Source organism: Buteo buteo, chromosome 8 (genome assembly GCF_964188355.1).
Source record: "Buteo buteo chromosome 8, bButBut1.hap1.1, whole genome shotgun sequence".
Classification (NCBI taxonomy): domain Eukaryota; kingdom Metazoa; phylum Chordata; class Aves; order Accipitriformes; family Accipitridae; genus Buteo; species Buteo buteo.
In genome coordinates, this window is record NC_134178.1 from 17,051,003 (window position 1) to 17,065,593 (window position 14,591).

General features: G+C 41.0%; 1 protein-coding gene across 1 annotated transcript; it reads left to right on the forward strand.

Moving 5' to 3' along the window:
* Positions 1-150: 150 nt before the first annotated feature.
* CFAP298 (cilia and flagella associated protein 298) lies at positions 151-10,563 on the forward strand. Its single transcript, XM_075033825.1, has 7 exons — positions 151-465; positions 2,804-2,971; positions 4,848-4,915; positions 7,055-7,213; positions 7,679-7,810; positions 9,514-9,609; positions 9,710-10,563. The coding sequence occupies exons 1-7, from the start codon at positions 327-329 to the stop codon at positions 9,818-9,820; spliced, it is 873 nt and encodes a 290-aa protein (XP_074889926.1). The 5' UTR covers positions 151-326; the 3' UTR covers positions 9,821-10,563.
* Positions 10,564-14,591: the final 4,028 nt, after the last annotated feature.

Consider the following 14,591-nt stretch of genomic DNA (forward strand, 5'->3'; position numbering starts at 1 on the left):
CCTGATGACGACAGCGGGAGGGCCGGAAGCGGAAGCGCCCGCGGGCCGGAGGGGCAGGGCCGCCGCCGGGTGGGAGTTGCGGTAGCTCGGGGCTCCGGTGGGCGCCTGGGCCGGGCCGGGAGGAAAAGGAGGAAGAGGAGGAGGAGGAGGCGGAGGTGGCGGCGGCCTCAGGGTGGCCAGGAAGCGCCGGGCGCGGCCTTCCCCCCCCCGCGCTCCCTTCCCGCCGCCGGTATCCAGGGACGCGGGCCGGTTGCTGGGGGGGCGGGCAGCGGCGCTAACGGCCGCCTCCTCGCCGCGAGCAGGCGCAGAGCGGCCCCGGCCCCGCCATGGTGCGGCTGCACGTGAAGCGGGGCGACGAGAGCCAGTTCCTGCTGGAGGCGGCCGGCAGCGCCCGCCTCGCCGACCTGGCGCCCCTCGTCGCCCGCATCTACAACGGGAGGCTGAAGGTGCAGCGCCTCTGCTCAGGTACCGGCCCGCCGGCCGCCTGCCCGGGGCTGGCCGCAGCTCCGGCGGGTGCGGGGCTCCGAGGCGGGGGGACGGGCTGCCCGCAGAGCGGCGGGAGCCCGGCTGCCCCGGGCCGCAGCGGTTGCTCGGTCTCCGGCGCATTCGCGCCCCGCCGGCGCGCAGGCCGGGAGCTGCGGGGCGGCACCGGGAGGCGGCTGGGCTGAGGCCTCGCAGTTCTCTGCTGGCAGGAGTGAAGAAATACCTCCCAAACCCCAGCTTAGCAGCCGCGGACGAGCCGTCCTCCCCTAAATTTAAGAGAGCTGTGAATACCCGCCGAAACCGCCAGTCCACCTGTAAATTCCCACCTTCGGGTATTTTAGTAGTCCTTATTTTGGGGGGACCACGCGGCTCTCAGCTTCCCGCTGTACGTGGCTCCCGCGGTGGCTGCATAAATCCTTTGTGACCAGCCGCGTACCCTACAGGCGAACGATGTTCTCTCCTGTTGCCTAGCGCGTGCTTGGTGCAAGGCATCCGCTTGCCGTGTGATGGAGAGTCGCTGGATGTATCTAAATTAGTGCTTTAGTTCAAATCAGGAGGCGGCTTTTGAAAAACTTTTGCTGTTTGTCCCTGCTGACCCACTTGGGTTTGTGTTGCGGGTCCGCCTGGGAACGCGTGAGCTGAGATTCCCTTCAGATGAGACTGACCTGAAGGGTGCAGCCCCTCCACACCTGATGTGCTCCAGCCTCAAATACGTACATAGTGTAGGAGGCCACACTGAGGCTCATCTAAAATTTAAAAATTCCAAAACGCAGACACTGTGGTTACCATGCTTTCAGCACTTACTCTTTCAACAGATCTGCTGCTGTTGCTCCACAGTACTTGCTAGTTTAGTCTTAGCCTTTATGTTTTCAGGTGGGTGCCTATATTCCCCGCTACGGGAACAGAATTGCCATGTCTTGGGGTACTTCTGATGTGTCTGTTGTGAGATGGATATGCTTTAATTAATATGATGGTGGTAAAGAGGCTGGAGGACCTTCAAGGAAAGGACGCTGTGAAGTGGGCTGACAGCTGGATAAGTTGTTCTGGGGGAAAGTAGTGAGTGTAGCTTGCAGGCTGTGGGTCAGATGCTGTAGGCTAGATAACAGTGTTAGGAAACTGCATCCAAACACTGTCTTCTTACGGCATGAGACCGTGCATTTGTAACCAGCATTTGTTGTCTTAGCTAGAATTATCCTGGACCGTTGCTTCTTGATTAGACATAGATTACTATAAAGACTTTTGTTTATTTTTTATTTCATGCTGGGTGTGAATCTGACTCTTTGGGTTGGATATAGTATGGACAAAGCGATAGGTAGTCCAGTTAAACATTTTCTCAACTGCGAAGAAATTAATTACTGTATAACAATAAAATGTTTTCCCATTTTGAAAAAAAGTTGCTTTCCCAAAAGGAATATGCAGTCAGCTAAAGCTGACTAAGGAAATACCAAAAAGAAAAAGTTTAGGGCCCGTAAGTATTGCCTAGGTTTGCACACCTGTACTGTGTCATTTGTTACATTGTTTCATATATATGTGAAATGTATGAATTGTAATTACAGCATATATATCTATATATATGTATTTATATACTGTCATGGTTTAACCCCAGCTGGTAACTAAGCACCACACAGCTGCTCGCTCACTCACTCCCCGCCCGCCCAGTGGGATGGGGGAGAGAATCGGAAAAAAAGTAAAACTCATGGGTTGAGATAACAGTTTAACAGAACAGAAAGGAAGAAAATAATAATGATAATAATAAAAATAATAAAAATGACAGTAATAATAAAAAGGATTGGAATATACCAAACAAGTGATGCACAATACAGTTGCTCACCACTTGCCAACCGATGCCCAGTTAGTTCCTGAGCAGCGATCCCTCCCAGCCCCACTCCCCCCAGTTTGTATACTAGGCATGATGTCACATGGTATGGAATATTCCTTTGGCCAGTTTGGGTCAGCTGTCCTGGCTGTGTCCCCTCTCAACTTCTTGTGCCCCTCCAGCCTTCTTGCTGGCTGGGCATGAGAAGCTGAAAAATCCTTGACTTAGTCTTAACACTGCTCAACAACAACTGAAAACATCAGTGCGTTATCAACATTCTTCTCATACTGAACCCAAGACATAACACTGTACCACCTACTAGAAAGAAAATTAACTCTATCCCAGCCGAAACCAGGACATATACCTTATTATTTATTTCATATACTTAGCTCTTTGAAGGCTAGGAGTAAGGTTTGCCTGCTTATACATAATGTGAAAGACTTTTATAAATGGTATGTTCTCAATAACACAGATTTTTAATCTTGTTCTCTAAACACTTTAAAGAGATGCAGGAGCTGGCAGAGCATGGTGTTTTCTTGCCTTATAATATGCAAGGACTGACAGATGAGCAAATCGAAGAACTGAAGTTGAAAGATGAGTGGGCAGAAAAGTGTGTACCAAGCGGTGGAAGTGTCTTCAAAAAGGATGAAATTGGGCGAAGAAATGGGCACGGTAAATCAGATGTAAATGTTTGTTTATTTCCCTGCATACGCAGATAATCTATAATACAATGAGGAACATAAACCCCATCATTCTGGACCTTTCGCTTTTACCTTGCTGTCCTGGAAGAAGAAAAAAAATGAATAGATACTAAGTATATATTTTATTTCAGGCCAGCATGTTAGCCAGCTCATATTTATTTGCTAATTATAAAAATCATCCTATAAATAAATTATATTAAAGGCAGTCTTAGATTTGTTAAGTAGTAGCTATTTCAGGAGCCTGTTTTCACAGTAGATTAGCTAAACTATGAGTTACATACATTAAGTCTTCTGTCTTGAATTGGGACCGGGTGTAACGTTGATTTAAAAGCCTAAATAGTAGTATATCTCTTCAGCACATATGCTGTTAAACTTTGCAACTGTAGCACTTGGAAGTAAACTCCAAAGATAAGTAAACAACTATCAGAAACAAGTTTGACTGTTTCACTTTAATTTATTCTCCCTATTTGTAAATGTATAGTTGAGTACTGTTTTTCTCCAGAGGTTCCAAGATACATTAACAGGTTGTTTTTCTAATATTTCTCCTTTTTCCTCATTCACTGTAACTGAGACCTACTGAACTCACTCCTGTCACTTTTTCTTTCTGCAACTCCTGCCAAGTGGTTTTGCCTTAGCATTTGGTATGTGTATCGAGCATCGCTTCAGTCGAGAGCATGAGGACCGATTGCACAGAAGAGACCATGATTGTCTTCTTGCTGTCTGTCCCTGTACTCCCGACGCCACAACAGCCCTTGTCTGGGTCAGCAGCCCTTTAGATGTTGATTGCAGGGCAGCTCAGTTAAGGAGGAATCTTTGAATAACTTAGCCTTAATTTGTCATACGCAAACACCTTACTCCAGCTTAAGTGTCTTATTTTGGGGAAAATAATTCTTCTAACACAACATATTACCAAATCAAATTTAAGCCTTTGTTGAACTTGTTTAAGAGCTTATATTACAGCTAAATGTTTTCCCTCCTAACTGTGTCCTCAGAAATAGCTGAGTGTCTCGTATGTAGGCATGCAGACAAAGGCTGTCTTGTTTGGCATGGTTGTTAGCAGTGTCGGACCTTACAGTATAAGTTTGCAAGCAACTTTAACGTAAGGACACTACCATTTTTACTTGTAGTTGTACTCTGGCATTTATTTGTTAGTGGGAGGACAGCTTTGTAATAGTAACGAAGTTATACTATTGAACAGTGTGTAAACATAGGCCAAACCAAATACCGTCAAATGATGTGTTTAAATGTTCAGCTGTGAATGAGTATGATTTAATTGGATTTTTGTATTTGAGGAGAGGCTTTTTATAACAATTAAAATAGATAACTATGACATGAAATGCACATTGTCTTTGCAAAACTGCATTTGGTGTTATGTTGAGATTTTAATTAGAAAAAAGTCAGAAAATTCCAAGCTGTTGTCCCTGATTAAAGCACATCTGCCAGTACAGCCCACAATAGTCTTATGTATGGCATGGGAAAGAGAGTCTTGTTTTCGGTTGTGGGGAGTATGAGATTATGGCTGTTGCTTTCTACTCCGTATTTTTGTCCCACCTGAAGTTCCAAATACCAGTCACATGTCTTCGTGGAAAAGTAAGTTTGGCTTTCCCATGAGAAATATTGTTTTGTTTCTTAAGTTAGTTAGAAATACAGCAATGAACCATCAAACTGGTAAATAGACTGCAACTTAGTAGTGTCACTCTTGCTTTGTGATTTAAGAATGTTTCATTTCTTGCTTTGTGATTTAACAATGTTTCAGTTGCTTACAGTAGAGAATAACCTGGGCAGGTCGTTTGCTTGGTTTCTTTATAGTAAGTGTAGACTATTAAACATGTATCTCTCATTTTTAGCTCCAAATGAAAAAATGCAGCAAGTTATAAAGAAGACAATAGAGGAGGCCAAGGCGTTAATCTCTAGGGTAAGTTTCCTGAAGTGGCATGTGTTATGTGGGACTTTCTTAATGGGTGCTATGTAGTTGAGCAGCTTAAGAAAAAAGAGACTTTTTTCAGTATAATTTTTGAGTAATATCATGAAGTGATGTGAATAGTCTAATAAAAACTGACATTTCTGTTAATGATTTTCTTAATGGTTTTTGGCAAGCTGGTTCAACAAGTTAAGGAATCAGATATTAAACTCCAAGTGAATGCTGGCAGCAGAGACCACATTGAATGATTAAATCGCATTTAATTTTATCCACACGGTCTTAATTTGCTGTTGATGCATTCTTTAGGCAAATGCTTGTCGTGTTTTCTGGTGAAAAATTAACTGTGTTCTGCGATGTTCCTGGAATAAAATGCCTTTTGCTCGTTAACATAGTCTTTTGAGTTTTATGTATAATTAATAGAAAAATGTGTTCTAATCTCGTAGATTAGGCCTTGGTTTTAGAAGCACTTGAACTCATGCTCAGTCCCAATAAGTTTGTGTGTTTAAAAATAAGCATGAGGGTATGCCCTGATGGTCTCAATTATTCAGCTTCACTTCACCAAATCTGTAGATGCTCTGTATTGTGTCTCAGCTTTTGTATGACTTTGAAACACAAATTAAGTAATATTTATTATCCGATTTCTTTTTTGTAAACATCTGCAAGTAATTTTCTTCTCCTCACCCTTACAGTTCTGGGAGTTGGTATGTGTGGAACTTTAAAACAGCTTTAAACCAGTTATGCAAATTGATAATGTTACAGAATTTTTAGTGTTGTCTGTGCACTTAAATTGGCCTTCTTGGCTGTTTTGTTGCTGATAACAGTGTCATATCAGTTATTTAGAGTGAGCAGCTTAGTGTTTCCAAAGGCCTCATGGAGGCAAGCAGAGGAGCTGCCCTGTTTCCTGGCAGCACTTCCAGTGCACTGAGTTGCAGCAAACCTTTCCTGAACTGAGGCAAGATTTAAGCCAAACTGTTTTGAGTCGTAGCAACATCTATGCAAAATGAGAGATGTTTCAGATTGAAGCTTCTGGACTATAAAGATTTTCTCCAGATGGACTTTTTTTTCTGTTGGATTGCATCTCATCAGCTCTATTTCTGAACAGGGAGGAAATTAATAACATGTAGTTTTACTTCTTGAGTCAAAAATATCTGCAGATCTGTTCTCCACTTTGCAGTCTTCCTGGGTAAAATGTCAAACTATATACTATGTCAGTTACAATAAAAAGTTGCAAAATTGCCGCACCGCATGCTGACTTACTCCCAAAATCACTGTCATTCATTGGTGAATGAAGTTAAGGATAGTTTGGGAAGTGGTTTGTTAGGTTCATCGCTTTATAATGATGAAAATTAAGAAATATGCCTCTGTATTTGAAAAAAAAAAAAAGTTGATCATCTGAGGTTGAGAAACCAATTGTACTTGCCAGTTAACTATTTTAAGAATGTCCACAAGGAGGCAACATTCTCTTACTCGCTTTTTTATAAACTTTGTTACTTAAAATATTGGAACTGTTAAATCCATAAGCAAAACCTTTATTTCTTCTCTTCCAGATGTGTCTTGTTTTTCCTCTATCCGTTGCAGTAGGGTTTGGAATGATCTCGAGTATTTGATCTTACAGATCTCTGCATAAGCCATGCAATATACCAAGCTTTACCCTTCTGCTCACATGTGCTCTGTTTTTTTCCTCAAGGTTTAGGCCCCTTCTCTAGCCCTCACTTGAATTCTACCTTTTTGAGTCTTGTTCCTGAATCACAAGTACTTGGAACAAAAGACTGTCCATCCAGTTTCTGTGGTCATATACATACTTGTTTGGATGCCTGTATCACACAGACATTTGTTACTAAATGCCTCCTGCACAATTTAGTGAAGATCTCTTTTTTTTTTAACTTCTTTTTTCTTTTTTTTTTTTACCTTCCCTACCTCCCCCCCAGTGTAAGCAAGCTAAACGGAGGGGTCAAAAGTGTAGCAATGTATTCAGAATTCAATATTCAAATAAGAAAATTTGTGGTCCTAATATCTTTGTGCAGCCACTTAGCTTTGCTCATATATCCCGCTGTTGAACCTTTGAACTGACTACAAAGCAAAGTCTTTCTGCATATTTTTTTAAATTACCAATGATCCCTGCCTGTATTTCAGAAACAAGTTCAGGCTGGTGTGTGTGTTAATATGGAGATGGTGAAAGATGCATTGGACCAGCTCCGAGGGGCTGTGATGATTGTGTATCCGATGGGATTGCCTCCACATGATCCAGTTAGGATGGAGTTTGAAGATAAAGAAGACTTGTCAGGAACTCATGTATGCAGTAATGTATTTGGATTATATGTAGTGCCTGGGTTAAATATGTGCAATGCTGTTCTTCATTTTATCAATGAAGGTTGTTTTCATTTGCATGACAGATTTTGTTTAATATTTAGTTTATGTAAAAACACACCAATAGCTTAACTAGAAATAAGATGAATGAAGTTTATTTCAAATGTTATATACAAAGTTCAGGTAAGTCCGGGACTCATTTTAAATAGCTTGTCATTTCTTTCTAATGCCAGTATTGAGAATTTATTGCCCAAGGTGTTTATGTTAGATCAAGATTGAATGGAGTATGAACGAAAATGCTGTAGATTAGTATGAGGAGGAAGATGTAGCAGAAGTATAGTGTAAAATTACACTGGCCTTTCTGGTAGGTTTTCCCAGAAAATTTTTCTGGTTTTGAAAAAAAGCAAAAACCAACACCCCCCAACACTTCACCTTGTTTGTTTGTCACAGGCTGGACTTGAAGTTATAGAAGAATCAGAAGCCCAATTATGGTGGGCAGGAAAGGAGTTGAAAGAAACAAAGTTGCTCTCTGACTATATAGGCAAAAATGAGAAAACAACCATCATTGTCAAGATACAGAAAGTAAGTACCACTGGGAGATTTCTTTACAAGTTATTCACCTTTGACTAATTCTCTGTGGAAGAGAATTGTCAGTAGGTGTATAAAATGGATTAGATTAGTTCCAGCTTGAGTGTCTTAAAACTGTACATCTATTTTAAAGGTTTTAATTTATTATATTATTCTAAGTTTTTCTTTAGTAATTCCTTTGCCTGTCAGTTAAATACTGTAGTTGCTATTACTGGCTCAACAGCGCTTTTCTGAAGCACAACAAAGAGGTATTTAAAAATTGATGAAATACAAACTGGGAGGTTTAAAAAAACTCATCTGGCTCTCAGTTCCATCTCAGTGCAGAGCACTGAACAGACCCAGTCATTCAGTCTGCCCAGTTGGAGTAGTGAGCTAAACTGAGGCAAAGATCTCCTGCTGCTCCTCAGTTTGTAGACCTGATGCTTCAGCAAAAGCCAGTCATTAAGTGTATACTGGTGCCTGACGCAGTGGTCATGTTCTTGCAATATCAAAATTAGTACCAAGCTACTGGGGCTGTTCATTATTTTTTGGACAAAATGATTTTGTACTAACTGTACAGTTGTGTTCATCTCTGGTGAGAATGCCATACTCAAGGGAAGAATGTTTGGTGTTTCAATTCATTTTCAGAGCTTTGTCAGAAGGTGTTCACCCTATTTGTGTGTGTATGTATCTCTCTATATAAAATCACATTCAAAGGGTGCTTTTGTGAATGTCAGGTGTCTCAGAATACCTACCCGTAGCTCAGAATTATTCTGGAGCTGCATTTCACTTCCATGTCAGTGAGAGCTTCTCTGCCACAGAAAGCATTAATGCTTATGGCAGATCTTACTATCTGCAGGTGTCTGTAATAGAATTCCTCAAAGATAAGTCAAGTGATTTATGTGTTTTTCATTCAGAAGACCAGAATTGCTTTCTCTTTCCTATAAGGGTGACTGAAGAATTGTGTGACATCTCAACAGCCATGGAAGTGTAGGCTCCCAGGAAAGTTTTCTTACTGTTTAATTAGTTGATGGACCTCTTCAGAGAATGCAAAGTAGTACGGTGGCTTTCTGACAAGACACGCCTGCATTCTTGGGTTGGAGAGATAAATTAAACCTCCTCAGACCCTTTTTGTTCCAGAGAGGATTCACCATCTCCATTTAAACTGTTTTGTTTGCTATTGTTGACAATAGCTGTCATCAGCTATTTTCTGCTGTGTGCATCATTTCTTCCATGAGGACAGTTGCCTGGAAAAAAATTTTTTCTTCTATTTGTAGTAACAAATCAAATTTCTTTTATATGTAGTGTTTTGTAACTGCCTTCCTTCCCTGCTTTACTAAGTCATATGCCATCTTGAGTCTGTATTAGCAGAGGAGCTAAAGATGAATGGGCCCATCTTGAGACACCTAGAACGACCTTAAAAGAGAGATATTTATTATGTCTTTTAGAGTGGAAGTTTAAACAAAATAAACTCAGTCCTGTTTGCAGCTTCCATTGACGTCCACAAAATTGACAGCACGATTCAGATGCTGAGATGAAAAAATAGTTCTCACTTGAATGCAGCAGAAGTTTCTCAACATTTATTCTCCTATCCTAAGGGACCTTATTAAATTTGAGAAATCCTATTGTCTGAAGAAAGATTTTCCTATCTTTGCATAGCAGCTTCTCTTTTGTATCACAAGTGCCATCATAAATAAAATTTATGGTTTCCCTTTCAGAAAGGACAAGGAGCTCCAGGGCGCGAACCTCTGATTAGTCATGAAGAGCAAAAACAGATGATGCTGTATTACTACAGAAAGCAGGAGGAACTTAAGGTAACAGTGTCTTTTTACTGTATGTCAGCTGTGCTGTTGTAGACACTAACCGCAGGTTACATTTGTTACTGCCTTCTTAACCTGTCTGTTCTATTTACAGAAACTAGAAGAGGATGACGATGACTCATTTCTCAATGCTGAGTGGGCAGACAACCATGCTTTGAAAAGGCAATTTCATGGTGTAAAAGATATCAAATGGAGGCCAAGATGAAGCTCTGCAAACACCTTTTTGCCTCTTTAAGCTGTTTGGTTGATACACTTGTTTGCAACAAGGAGTTGTGTTGTGTGCGCTAGATTCTTCTGACAAAAGCTGAAATTGTCACTTCTGTAGCAGATGCCTGTTTCAGCCTTAGGTTTTCAATTAATATTCACATTTCTGTGTAACCGTAGCAGCACTTGTCTCTGCAAAGAATGGAATCAATCCTGTTGAAGTTTGTTATTTTATTAGAAACTTGTAATTTGAATATTGAAATATTAAACTATTTCATAGATAATATATCTAGTAAATATGCACTAGAATGTTTGGTATTGTTTTGAGTGGTCTTTATACTTTCTTCCTGATTCTTGCATTTCTTTTAGATGGTATGATCTGTAGAAGGTAATTTGTTTTATAAGAAATCAGTTTTCCCACACTATTTCAGTGAACGTTAATGATTTTTTTTGTGCTTGTTTACATTTCAACACAGCTAATTCCAAACTATCACTGTAAACGAGTTGACCTCTTAACAATTGTTTAAAGGAAGTATTTTTATATAAACACAAATAACATGAAAATCCTTGTGGAATGCTTAATTTTCATTATTTTGGTTTAATTTTCATTGGCATTGGAAGGCAACCTATTGATCTCATTCAGTTTAACAAGCTGTTAGCCATGATGCTTTTATATAAAATTGGCAGAAATCTGTTTACAAAAGTATCATTTGCAAATAGATTGCATACAATAAAACCAAGTTTAATAGGGCAAGATCTCCAACATGGAAGTATTTCTACTGGATTAGAAGTGTTTAGTTTCTAACAAATCAGCATTTTAAAATCAGAAATCATGACATTTATCAGACAGTGTTTCCACTATATGTTGACATTTAGGATCCTGTTACTGTTTCTAAAATATACGATCAGTGAGTTCTGGGTTCAAGACTAACAAAGGAAATGCTAGCAGACTTGAAGCAAATGTGGTGTCTGTTTTTGAAGGGAGGAATGTATGACATAATTAAATATCTAGAATTATCTATGTAGATAATTTAAGGTTTATAAACAAGTTGCTCAAGTTTTACATGTTAGACTTCTGTGTCCTTAAAGGAGATGCTTTTCTATGGAGGCAGATGTGCATCCTTGTCAGGTCACTGAGCAGTGGAAAGCCAGGGTGCCCTGAAAAATCTATGTGAGGATCAACTGAGTGTTTTAAAAAGAGGTGAACCAATGTGAGTGCTTGCAGCCAACAAGTAAAATGGTGTCTTCGTTCACACCGCAAAGCAGTTGTGCCTAGGGCAGCAGGGAGCTGAGAACGCCCACCTTTTCAGTTCTACAGCACAGAAAGGCAAGTCAGCTAAGGATGTCAGTTTTGTAGTATGCAATAGACTTCAGGATACCAAGTTGCCCCTGCACACAACAGCTTCCTTTCAACCTGAGCCTAACTAGATCATGTTCACAAACTACATCAGTCTTGAGAACAGGCCATTGCTCATCAGCACGTAATTTAAGACAAATTTTAATGTGAAATATTTTTTGCAGGTGCCACTTTATGGTATGGTGGTGCTAGGGCTGCTCAGCAGCTCTGGAAGTCATATGGGTTATGTTTGCTGTCTGAACTTACACCCGCATTTGTCATTTTTCACTGATAGTTTTTTGTCTTATTCATGCGCTAATTCTTATGTCAGGAGGGCTTAGTGGCAGAGACACTTGAAAACACAAACATCTGAGATATCAAACAGAAGCTTCCTGCCTTGACAAACCTGCCAGTGCAGCAAGATAGAAGTAAATTTTGTGGTCGTTGCCTTTCCCCTAAAAATACCTGGCTGTGGCTTTCCAGATTCACAAAGGTCAATACTTCTGGCTTATATCTCTCTGCTTGTTTGAGTCATTTTAAAGTAACAAAGAGAAAATGTTTTGCTAGTCATTTTTTGATGATGAAAAAAATCATCATTTTCTGTGTTAGTATGGTTGAAGAGACACTGATTGAGTCAAAGTGAAGTGTTTGCTGAATGCACAGCTGGAAGGTAGAATACAGAGAAGAAAATTAATGCCATTCAGTGAACTATTAATGGTGTTTTTACTTCAATCACTGTTTCTTTTACTTTTAGGAAAGTTTGGTGTCTGGTAGTGTTTCTTGACAACTTTACAGTAACTTTTTTTTTACAAAAAAAAAAAAATCAGTACATGGGATTTTTCCAAGTTGCAAAACTTCAAATATTTTACGTTTTAAAACTACTTGGAATTATTTCTATGTGGCAAGAAAATTGAGCGTGTTTTAACAGAACACTTTGGTCTGCCACTTTGTCAGATGAAAGTCGGTGTCCTGTACGACTCTGGAGATTTTTAACCATTCCCATAGCTGAAGGCTTTTTTCCTAATGTGCTCCTTTGCCATCATCAAAAGGTGGAGCGAAGATAATACGGAAGTACTTAATTTCTTAATATCACTGGCATTGGAACCAACAGTGGTATGGTTAATGTTCTTGATCCATAACTGGGATTGGGAGCACTCAGTGAAATCATTCTACAATCATAAAAGTCATTGATTTATTATAAAGGTTGTTAGTCACCTAGCTCCAGCTCCTGATCAGCCCTAACGGTTGTAAGAGGCCCGGGTTGCTGGAGATATTGCTGCCGCTTTTAAGGCGGCTGCTACAGATGTAGAACCTCTCCCCTCTCCCCTGCAATGAATGCTCTCCTGAGTGCTTTCACAGGGATGTATGTGAATGCTGTGTGAGGGCCCAAATTTCAAAACAGGTTCTGCCTTGAAAGTAATTATTTTGTTTGGGCAGTTACATATATATGCTTCCAAGAAAATCAAATTACTATTTATAGATTAATGACTTAGGGTTGTTGCACATTTGTTTTCCTCTTTTCTAGCAATGTTCTAAATTATACGCGTCCTTTTGGCAGCCAGAAAAAATGTAGCCCTGTTTATAAGCTTTTGATGCAAGTTCTGTGGCAGCCTGGCACATTTTCTCTCCAGGGGGAGTTACAACCTGGCAGTTCCAAACTTAATTCCCCCAGGGATCGCTTTGCTTCCTCTGCTGCTTGTGACAACGCTTCCCCTCCCCAGAATCTCTTCTTTTCTGTTTAACAAGCCAGCTGAGGACAGCCAGCCCTGCCATCTGGTTTTTGTCCTGCCGACCTGGGAGGGAGACTCCTGAAAGACGGACTTCCCGTAAGCTACCCGAGGTGGAGATCCACTCCAGGGTCAGGGGTTGCATCGTGACCTCACCTAGTGGCACTTGTTTATTGGCATTTATGCATCCTGGAACAATTTCTTAGCAGGACTACTTATTTGCCTGCTCCTCCTCATTTGAAAGTAGCTTTTTTTAGTTACTTTGTCATAACTGCATTGAGCTTAGTGGCCTTGGCAGGAAGCTCCCCAGATGTTTTGGATCAGTTATAATGAATGCTTGAAAATATGCAACTGAATCCTTCTTACAAATAGAGCTTTCATCTTAGATTAGTATTATTGCGAGGAGTTTGTTCTGAGGGCTCCCAGTCCTGTAAATAACTGAAGTCATCGTTGGCTTTTGGCCATTTGATTTAATGTCCTTGATACGAGGAAAATATTCAATAGCAGAGGAGGCAAAATGAAAATAACATAAGCGATAAAGTATCTATACTCCCCAGATCTTGCTCATCAAACCCCGCTGCACATCCATGAACACAATTAACTGGTTTTGCATGACAAAACCCTAATACGTTGCTAGCACCTTCCTCCCAGCAGAGTTCTCTGCAACTGGTGTACATGTCAAAGGAGGACAGGAAGTTTTATTATCTTTCCAAGATTTGTTGAGAGTCATTGTTTCAGTGAAAAAGAGGCTTTTAAATTACCGTTATACAGAGGATTCTGAGGGGATTTTTTGAACAGGACCTTTGATTAATATACTTATAATATTGTCATTTCCTCTCTAAAAGTGAGGGAAAAGCAGGTGTAGGAAATAATTAACACAGAAGAAACTCCATTTTATTCTGCATTCTTTGACTCCTGTTCTCTGCTGTAATTGGCCCTGTTTTCTTTTTTAGCCGAGAAGACTGTCCATAGGATAAATGCTTTTTGAGTTCTCATAACAGCATCTGTGGATCTGCTGGATTAATTTATCATGGCCAAAACTGAATGAACTTACTGGAAAAAGATGAAAGAATACAGGAACAAAGTAAAGCCTCTAAATATTTAAATATCTAAAGAATTTGAGAGTTATGAGATAGGAACACCGCACACAGGTTTGCACATTTGCAAAAGTGTTTTATCTTTCTTCTAAACTGTTTATTTCTGGAAGTTTGATAGCAGCTGTGCCCTTCCGGGGGGAAAATCCGTTCTCTGTCAAAGGACACGCACAGCAGAACGTTGCTAGAATGTTTGTTTTGTGGCCATATCACCATCCCGATTAATGGAAATGTATATTACGTGTTGTGAGAGCTGCTAATGCCATTACAGCCCTTAACGTGCTGTCGAGGTTTCCTTGGGCAGGAGCGTGAGGGGAAGCAAGGCACGAGCACTTGGTGTGGATGTGGCTCCTGCGCCGCTTTCCCCCCGCCCCAGGAGGTCGGCTGTGCCCCCCGGGCTGCGGGGAGGGTGCTGCTCTGCAGGGTGCTGCTCTGCAGGGTGCTGCTCTGCCCGGCGACGCTGCCTCACGCCCGCCGGTGGGTTCTTCTGACTCCGCAGATGTGTTGTCCTGTATCGTTTTACCACGTGAAGGTCATGGGCAAAAGCCACTGGGGAACTGGAACCTGGCCGTCGTACTGGAAGGTCTTACAGCAGGGTGAGCCTAATATACACAA